The sequence below is a fragment of the Tupaia chinensis genome, unplaced genomic scaffold (genome assembly GCF_000334495.1).
Source record: "Tupaia chinensis unplaced genomic scaffold, TupChi_1.0 Scaffold146140_1, whole genome shotgun sequence".
In the NCBI taxonomy this organism is placed as follows: Eukaryota; Metazoa; Chordata; class Mammalia; order Scandentia; family Tupaiidae; genus Tupaia; species Tupaia belangeri.
Window position 1 is genome coordinate 1,409,466 of NW_006205995.1, and position 10,451 is coordinate 1,419,916.

General features: G+C 42.2%; 1 protein-coding gene across 2 annotated transcripts in view; it reads left to right on the forward strand.

The window, feature by feature from the left end:
- The first annotated feature begins 6 nt into the window (after positions 1-6).
- LYSMD2 (LysM domain containing 2) overlaps positions 7-10,451 on the forward strand; it is a 52,696-nt gene continuing 42,251 nt past the window's right edge. Inside the window, exon 1 of one of the 2 annotated variants that reach the window (XM_006168747.3) lies at positions 7-106. Coding sequence is in view for 1 of the 2 variants with exons in the window: in XM_006168745.3 (XP_006168807.1) it covers positions 1,392-1,532 (141 nt within the window). In the remaining variant the exon portion in view is untranslated. Of the gene's footprint in view, positions 107-1,339; positions 1,533-10,451 lie in introns of those variants that run through there. The other variant, XM_006168745.3, reaches the window with a different exon arrangement.

Here is a 10,451-nt window from a genome sequence, read left to right on the forward strand (position 1 = left end):
CGGCTCTTTTTCTTTCCGAGGCGCCCTGGGCTACCGACTGCGTAGGTGGCGCAGGTTTTCGGGGCCGCGAGGAGCACGTGCGTGCGCTAGCATCCTTCGGGCTCAGGTACAGATCGGGCCTGCGCTGGGCCGTCCTGGCCGCGCGGAGGCGCCGGCGGGAGAGAAGCCGAGCTAGTGCCTGGGGGCGGAGGTACGCAAGGTGGGATTTGGAGACGCTGATCCGATGTTACGGCGCGGGGGTGTTGCAGCGCCCACGCACGCGTGGTGGCTTCACTAGATGCGACACGGGTCACTTTAGCCCCTCTGAGCCTCAGCGTTTTCCTCGTCCGTGAAATAGGCTTAAAGCTCGAAGGCGCGTTGTGAGGATTAAATGGCCATAGCACGTGCTTGTGTCTGGCGCATGGTTCAGTCAACGCAGGCGCCTTCCGGGGGGGTTGCCAGGATGTTTGGGGCACATTTCCCACCCTATGTATGGGACTGATTTAAAGCTGGTGGACGTGTTGGCCTGGGTACATGTTAAAATCCACAGGGTTTGTTATTGTTGGTGGTTTAGGCATTCATTCCATACCTGAATATGTACTGAGACGTTCTCGCTGCCCGCCTCTTAGAGCTACAAAGAGAAGATACCTTCTTGTTCCTGAAGAATGAAAGTGGGGTGGGGGGACAGAACAGAAACCAAAAGTATGAAATTATCTGGTGTCGTAGGGGTACATTCCGGAAGCTTTTGTGATGTGACATGGTCTCTCTTCGTTTGCACTCTCGCTGCGTACTGAGTGTGGCTGTCACTTATGACACTTACCTTCACAGTTTATGGTAGGCTGAGCTTTGCAAGTGGCTCCTAAGCCGCATTTCACATGGCGGCGGTATTTGCACTCAGAGATGGAGTGGAAGGAAATATTTGAGAGGAGAGATGTACTATACAGTCCTTCAGAGTGTAACCTCTGGAACAGCATTATCAGCCGGCATGTGGTGTGCAGTAATCATGTGCCCCCCCCACAAAAAAGTGCAGAAACAATTCCATGTTTGAAAAAATAACGTCATTTTGTTAAAGTACTTTCATACTCAGGGTCAGCAGGTGGTGTGGTGGTTTAGGCACTGGACTCTCACATGGCCAACCACAGTTCGAGTCCCAGACTTGGTGACTTAAAAATCCTGCCAGATGCGTGTACATGTGTGCCCCAAATTCTGAGAGGAAAATAGAGAAGAGATTACAGCATAGCCATTCCCCCAGGGAGGGATAATTTCTCCCTCTCCTTCTCACTGTCTCTCTCCAGCAAGCGGACATGCCCTATGGCAAAAACTTCTAAAATAAAAATAAACTTCCATACTCGTATTCTCATTTGATTTTTGCAACAACCCGGCAAGACGGGCTGCGCAAGGATCTTTCTCCGATGACAGCTACAAGAAGCTGGAAGAGGTGCTTTGATGGATCCGAGGTCACTCAGCTGGACTTTACATCCATCCTCTCACCTCCTGCTCTGGTCAGCACTGTCTCCGTTGTATGCACCAACACGAGGCCATGGGATCAGCAGGTGAGCTGAATCAGGATGTAAAGTGAGTTGTCTAAGACCCTCGGAGCTGGTGCAGTGGACCCTGACATGCAGCGTCTGGTGACTGAGACCAGTGTTGTTTGCACCAGCAAGTGTGATGCTGAACTGTACCCTGGGCCTCCTAGTGGGCATGACAGCTCTGAGCTGGAAAGGGTCAAAGGAATTAGAGGTTGACCACATCAGGTTAAATCACTTGCATGTTTCTCTATACATTTTTTATTCCAAATGTCTTACATAACACAGATGTCTTTCACTTGTTTTGGTGGTGGACATTTGTTACAAATCGTAGTCTTCGGGACCAGCAGGTGGCGTGGTGGTTAAGGTGCTGGACACTCCCACATGGCTGACCATGGTTTGAGTCCCAGACTTGGTGGCTTGCTTTCTCACTGTCTCTCTCTCTGTGTTCAAATTAAAATAAATGAATAAATAAATAAATGTTTTTAAAAATGGGGCCAGCAGTTCACGTGATGGCTGTGTCGCTGGACTCCCATATAGTTGACTGCAGTTCGAGTCCCAGACCCGGTGGCTTAAACTCACGCCGTGCGCGAGTGGGTGTATGCCCAAGATCCTGAGAGGAGAATGGAGGAGAAGGGATTGCGGCGTGGCCATTCCCCCTGGGGGTGATTTCTCGCTTTCTGTCTCTCACTCTCTCTCTGTCTTTCTGGTGAGCGCATGCACCCTATAACAAAAAACCTCTCCAAAAGAAAAAGAAAAGAGAAAAATTGTAGTCTTCTGTTAAATGAGAATGGGGCTGCTTGTAGGTCAAGCCAGCAGTTTCCCAGGACAGCTGATGGTAAGCGTAAGCAATTTCGCTCCTATTGGAAGAATGAGTAGCACAGGTACCAGTAATGGATGTCTCTCTTTAGTCTCCTGCAGTTCCACATTGGGGAATTGGCCATGTGCAGTGAAATGAATGGAGCAGTACTTCAGAACATGGGTCATGACAGGAAGCAAACCTGGAAATAATTTATATTAAGGCGTAGTTAGTAGCCAAAGCAGAGATACAGGGCTATCCAGAGTCTCACATGGGCTCCAGGAGATTGTTGACTCCCAATGAGGAAGTCAGAAAGTAAGTTAGGAAAAAGATCTGATCAAACTCTATACTGACAACTAATGCTAGTAGGTGTTAATGGGTGAGTGAGGAAGATTGAACCCTTACCTTCCCTAATTTGTTTATGTTTAAGAGAAAAAGAGAGTAAAAAAGATATGTACCCTTCACAAGGTCTCATTCATTCATGATCCCTTTCCCACCCTTAGCATTCCTTCAAGCCAGGATCATGGGTGAACCCACAGGTGGACCTTGTGTGCTCGGGTCAACCTAGGATCGAAAGCCGGACCTTCCTACATGGCTCCAGTGTCACACTATGGTACCTACTGCCTGTACCACCTTTCTACTTTTAATGTTAAAGCTTAAATTAAGGGCATTACAAGTTTCAGTTTGTTCAGTTTTTGTTTTGTTTTTGTTTTTGGAAGATTTTTGTTGTAAGATGCATGCATTTGTGTCTGAGAGACAGAGAGACAGCAAGCAAGAAATCACCCCCTGGGGGTATAGCCATGCCACGATCCCTTCTCCTCCATTCTCCTCTCAGGGTATTGGGCATGCATGCACACGCCTGGCATGAGTTTTAGGCCACCAGATCTGGGACTCGAACCATGGTCGACTATGTGGGAGTACAGGAATGTAACCATTACGCCATCTGCTGGTCTCAAGTCTGTTTTGTTTTTAAAAATCTAATGTCTATGTCTTATTTTTTAAAGAGAGCGATGCTAATAATGTATCTGTTGAAATGATCATTTCCGGATGGTATCTTGTAAGTTTCACTTTTCAGTTTGCTTTTCAGAAAGTAAAGATGCAAAACTGAAACGGAACTCCCAGAACTGGAAGGAACCTTACAAATCAGTTTTTCCTTTGTGCAAATGAGAAAGCTGATACATTGACAGTAAGTGCTAGAAGGCAGAATGTAAAAACAAAACAAAAAAGTGACAGTTATAATGAAGTATTTTAGTAATTTGCAATGTATTATGTAGCATACCTCATTAAGAATAGGCAGCATATACTATTGATTGCTTATTCAACATCCATTCCACCCTCTCCTTCCTCTTTTTTTTTTTTTTTTAAGAGAGGTTTTTTGTGTGTACTTGCCAGACAGAAAGAGAGAGAGAGACAGAAAGCAAGAAATAGCTCTCCGAAGGTTTAGCCATACCACAATCCCTTCTTCATTCTCTCGGGATTTTGGACATGCATGCACACGCACCCAGCGTGAGGTTTAATCCACTGGGTCCAGAATTCAAACTGTGCTCAACTACATGGAAGTCCGGCAACATAACCATTATGCTATTGGCTGGTCTCATCCACCCTCTCCTTGCTCTTTACAGAGGCCTTTTGTAGGTGTTTACCCATCAGGAACATGACCTGTTACCATCTGAGTGTTATGTTTCTAAACCAATCATGAGCAAGGGGAATAGGATGCTTTTAACTGGCCTATAAAAGATTAGGAGTAGGGCTGGCCCCATAGTTCAGCAGTCAAGTGCTGCACAAAGGAAGCCAGATCCCACATGGCTGACCAGAGCTCCCATCCCTGCCCGAGTGGCTAATGAGCTGGGCATGCATGTGCATGTGCCAGGATACGGACAGGATGGAGAACTGGAGGATAAAGGATTGTGGTGTGACCAGGCTCTGTTAAGAAATAATCAGTCTCTCTCTCGTGCATGCGTGTATGCACACAGACCCTCTGGCATTAAAAAAAAGAAAAAGATTAAGGGTGGACATGTGACCCCCATCCTGGCTAGTGAGACTGAGGAGAGGCCTACTGAGAGACTTCTGGGAAGGTTTTGTGACTCGTAAACAGAAACACACAGGGAAACACACCACCGTCTTTACTGGATGCTGCGTGTCGTTGCGTCTGGCTGTGGTACCCAACACTGGAATGGCCATCTTAATGACCACCTGTAGATCCTCAGGACTAGGCCGACATGGAAGATGGCAGAGTAAAGAGGAAGAATGAGCCTGGCTTTGCAAGGTTGCTGAGTCGGGAAGACTTTGAGATGTGGTGCTGCCCTGCTTCTGGAGTTCTTGTCATAGGAGATAATCAATATTCTTGTTGAATCAATTTGAGATCGAGTTTTCTGTCACTTGAAGCTGAAAGCATCTTAAGTGTTCCAGATGAAACATGCGAGGAAGTTCTTTGGGTGAACTGAAAGATGGCTTCCTGGAGCAAGTAAAATGTCAGGCAAAGGACACAAACCACAGGCAAAGGACACAAACCACAGGCAAAGGACACCGGAGGAGATACTGTCGCCTAACAGATGACAGCACGAGTTTTAACATCAGACAGACCTGAGTTTAAACCCAGATATTTACTGGCAGATTGGCTATAGGCAAGTTTCCTTCTGTTTGTGTGTTTTGTTTTGTTTTCGCTGTGGGGCACATGTGCTCACCAGAAAAAGACAGAGACACGGGGAGAGAGAGAGGGAAAGTGAGAAAGCACCTTTTGGGATGGCCACGCTGCAATGCCTTCGCCATTTCTGCTCTCAGAATTTTGGCACACACACACTCATCAGTGTTTTTCAAGCTGCTGAGTCCAGGATCAAACCACAGTTTTAAAGAGGGGGAGAAAGAAAAATACTTAGCTATACGTACAATATCTAGGTTAGGAGAATAACAAAACTCTGATGAAAGAAATAAAAAAGATCTAACTAGATGGGGAAGTAGCCCATGTCTATGCATTGGAAGACTCAAATAATGTTAGAATGAGAGTTCCTTCCAACTTGATCTATAGCTTCAGTTCAACGCCAGTCAAAATCCTGGCAAGATTTTTTTGTGGTAATTAGCAAACCAATTCCAAAGTTTATTTAGAAAGTTAGAATAGGGGTCGACAGGTTGTGTGGTCGCTAAGGGCGCTGGATTCCCACATAGCCAACCATGGTTCAAGTCTCAGACCTAGCAATTTGCTTTCTTGCTTTCTCTCTTTCTCTCTCTTTCACTCTGTCCCTCTCTGGCTGAATTAAAATAAATAAAGTTAAATAATATAATTCTTTAAAAAAGAAAAAGAAAGAAAGTTAAAAGATTCAGAATAACTAATGTAATGATCAAGAAGAACAAAGTTGGAGAATTTACACAATCCAACCCCAAGACTTATTAGACAGCTACAGAAATCAAGACTGTGATATTGGTGAAATAATGGACAAATAGAGCAATGAAACAGAACAAGAGTTCAAAAATAAACCCAATATAAAATAGTTAACTGATTGGCAATTGACAAAGAAGCAAAGGCAGCTTTGGAGGAAGCTAGTCTTCAATGACTGGTGCTGGAAAAACTAGACATACCATGCAAAACTGAGGATATAAACAGACTTTACATTGTTCACAAAAATTAACCAACATGCGGGCCAGCAGGTGGCATGGTAGTTAAGAGTGCTTAACTCCCACATGGCTGACCACAGTTTGAGTCCCAGACCTGGCAGCTCTCTCTCTCTGGTCAAATTAAAATAAATAAATAAAGTTAAATAAAATAATTCTTAAAGAAAATATGTTATAATAATAGATTAAAAAAAACATGGATTAATGGTAGAACTAAACATAAATCATAAAATTATAATGTTTCTTTGTTTTTAAAATTATTTAATTTTATTTATTCATTTTTTTAACTTTTTAAAAGAACTAAGGAAGTAAGAAAGCAAGCCACCAGGTTTGGCACCATGCCACCTGCTGGTCCCTTAATTAATTTATTTTCATTTGACCAGAGAGAAAGTGGGAAAGTGAGAAAACGAACTACCTAGTCCGGGACTTAAACCATGGTTGACCATGTGGCCGCTTGCTGGCCCCCTAAAATTGTAATATTTCTAGATAATAACATTAGAAAAAATTTAGATGACTTTGGATTTAGTGATGATCTAGATACAGTATTAAAATTATGAGTCATAATAGAAAAAAAGTGTGAGTTGGATTTTATTAAAGTCAAAGCCTTCTTCTGTTCTAACAGATAAGCCATTGTTCAAAGAATAAAAAAGATAAGCCATAGACTGGAAAATATATTTGAAAACATATCTGAGAAAGGACTTTATGTTTCACAAATAATTCTTTTTTTTTTAATTTAACTTTATTTATTTATTTATTTGTTTATTATAATTTGACCAGGGGGGAGGGAGAGAGAGAGAGAAAGAGAGAGAGAGAGAGAGAGGGTGGAAAGGGAACCTGGGACTCAAACTGTGGTCAGCCATGTCGGAGTTCAGCACCCTTAACCACCATGCCACCTGCCAGCCCCCAAAATTCTTAAAATATACAGAAACTCTTAAGAGCTCAACAAAACAAAAACAAATCTATTTTAAAAGTGAGCAAAAGGAATGAACCGGCACTTCACCAAAGAAGATACAGTGGTCTGCCCCTTATCTGTGGTTTCACTTTCCACAGTTTCAGTTACCTGGTTAACCACAGCTCAAACAGGTGAATAGAGGGCAATAACATATTGTAAGAAAGTGAGTCAGACCACACTCATATAACTTTTATTACTGGTGTATTGTTAAAATTGTTCTATTTTAATCTCTTACTGAGCCTAATTTTTTTTTTGCCAAAAGGCCACGAGAGAGGGGAAGCAGAAACACCTCCCATTGGAAATGGTCACACAGCAATCTCCTTGCTCCCTCCTTTTGAGATGTTGGCATTCATGCACATGCGCCCAGTGTTTTTTCATGCTGCCAGATCTGGGACTTGAACCATGCAGTCGGCTATGTGGGATCCAGCTGCTTTCGACACTATGCCAGTGGCTGGCCCCACTGAGCCTAATTTTTCTCAGTGGATAAGGGGGACCATTGTATACAGATGGCAAAGAAGCATCTGGAAAGATGTGCAACATTATCTGTCAGTAGAGTATTACAAATTAAAAAGAGACGTGAGAAAACACGACGCACCCCTTAGAATGGCTAGAACTCCGAACACTGCCCACCACGTGCTGGAGCAGTGGACACTCACTCACTGCACGTAGAGATGCCAGATGGTGCATCAACTCGAGAAGCCAGTTTGCCAGTTTCTTACAAAGCTAAATGCAGGCTTACCGTATGAACTGACAACTGTGCTCCCAGGTATTCATTCACCCAAGTGCGTGAAGACTTAGGTCTACACGTAAACTTGTCCATGGATGCTTACAGCAGCTTCATTCATAGTTGTTTAACATTGGAAGAAACAAAGGTGTCGTCAGTGAGTGAGTGGAAAATCAGACTGGTACATCCATACAGTAAGATTTTTAAATGGTAAGAAATGACTGTCAGGTCACAAACAGACATGTAAGACACAAGGAGACCTTAAGTGCCATCTTGATAAGTGTATAAAGTCAGTCTGAAAGGCTACATGCTGTATGATTCCAACCCTATAATGTTTGGGGAAAGGCAAAACTCTAGAGACAGTAAAAACATCTGTAGTTACCAGGTGTTCTGGGAAGGGAAGAATTGAAGCAGACCTCCATTTTGAATTCTTTTTATTGGAAACTTGTTTTCTCCTTTTGCCTAGAGTAAGCAGAGTGAGTAACACTCCTGTCTTTGCTAAATAACCCGAAACTCCCTGCTGTAAGATATTCTTTAGTGATGTGATCATCAGTCCCCAGACGTAAGATGTTCTTTAGTGATGTGATCATCAGTCCCCAGACCCCTTGCTCTGAGCCAGGAAGACCATTACGATTCCATTGTGTTTAAGAAAAGGTCTAGAGACCGTTAACCTGCTTGATCTGACTTCTTAACCGCTCACCTAGGAATGCCACTCCTTTCCCTTGTCTCCTCCCCCTCCTCAATAATTACTGCTCCTGCCGTCAACCCAAATGTGGTTTTTGCCTTTATAAACCGCCCTCTCCCCTCATTTGGGGCCAAAGGGGTTTTTGAGAGACTTGAGTCCTCCCGCAGTCGCCGCTGGCCTATTAATCAATAAAACTCCAATAAATTTGGCTATATCTGGATGTCCTTTTCTCACCAGTTAGACTACAACAGAATGAGTAGGTGGAGTGCAAGAAATTTTTAAGACAGTGAAACTATTTTATATGACACTGTAATGGTGGATACATTATACATTTGAAAAAAGTCTATGGAACTATAAAACCCAGCGTGAACTCTAATGTAAACTATCTTAGTTAAATAATGTGTTAATGGGGCCGGCAGGTGGCGTGGTGGTTAAGGGCACTGAACTCCCACATGGCCAGTGACCACAGTTCAAGTCCTGGACCTGGTAGCTTGCTTCACTTTCCCTTTCTCTCTCTCTTTCTCTGTGTCCTACTCTGGTCAAATTAAAATAAGTAAATAAATATAATTTTAAAAATTAAATAAATAATGTATTAATATTGGTCCGTCAATTGTAACAAATATACCACACTAACACAAGATGAGAGAAATTGGGGGAGGAAGACACAGAGAGGGGGATATATAGGGACTCTGTACTTTATGCATACTTTTTATGAAAACCTCAAAGCGTTCTAAAAAATAAGGTATAATAATAATGAGAGAAAAAAATGAAATGTGTATTCCATCATCACGAACTTTCTGCCTTACTCAACTTTGCTTCTGTGCCTCAACTATATTAGTGTAGGTAGCTGAGCGTGTTCGTTTTCACTGCTCTCTAATACCCAGTTATGAACATAACGTAATTTACGGGATGCAGTAAAGGCGGTACTCAGAGGAAATTTATAGTTAAAAAGCCTACAGAAAAAAGAAAATGAACTAGAAAAAGATAAGTTAGAAAAAGAAATGTAAATAAATCCAAGCTATCATAAGGAAAGAAGTAGTAAAGATTAAAGTGAAAATAAGTAAAACAGAATAGAAAAACAATACAGTCAATGAAACCATAGTTCTCTGAAAAATCAACAAATTGATAAGCATTTAGTTACACTGACAAAAAAAGAAGGTGCAAGTAACTAAAATCAGGAATGAAAGTGGAGACATTAGTCTTCATCATACAGAAATTAAAAGAATATGAAACTCTATTGAAAATTATGTACATGGGGAGCTGGCTGGTGGTGTTGATTAAGGATACTGGACTCCCACATGGCTGACTGTGGTTCAAGTCTCAGGCCTGGCACCTCTCTCTCTCTTTCTCTCTCTCTCTCTCCCTTTCTCTCTCTCTCTCTTTCTCTGTCCCTCTCTGGTCAAATTTAAATAAATAAATAAAGTTAAATAAAATAATTCTTTAAAAAAAAGAAAAGAAAATTATGTACATAGTAATATTGTAGAATTGATTGTCAACATTATTTTATTTATCTATTTATTTATTTTTGCTAAGGGCTGTGAGTGTTCACCAGGCAAGACTGGGGTGAAGGGGTGAGAAGTCACCCTCCTGGAGGGGAGGACCATGCTGTAATCCCTTCTCCATTCTCTTCTCAAGATTTTGGACACACACCTACATATATCCAGAGTTTTTCTTTTTTCTTTTCTTTTTTTAAGAGTTATTTATTTAATTTAATTTATTATTATTATTTTTTAATTTGCTAAAGGACACATGCACTCACCAGAGAGAGAGAGGGGGAAAAGTGAGAAAGCAAGCTGCCAGGTCCAGGACCGTATTTGGCCACATGGGAGTTCAACATCTTAACCACCATGCCACCTGCTAGCTCAGCATTTTTCAAGCTGCCAGGTCCAGGACTTGAATCGGCAGTCAGCCATATGGGTTTCAGCTGCTTTGACCTCCACACTACCATCTGGCTAATTAATGTTTTAAAAAGAGATTGTTATAAATAATTAGGTGCCAACAAATTGATGAACTGGATGAAATGGATAACTTCCTACAAACACACCAATTACTTAAACTGACTCAAGAAAGTTTAGCAACCTATAACAAGAGATTGAATCAGTAATACCTACCAATGAAGAAAAGTCTACTGTAGAATTCCCGGTAGAATTCCTTGGTGAAGTGTATATATATATATATAC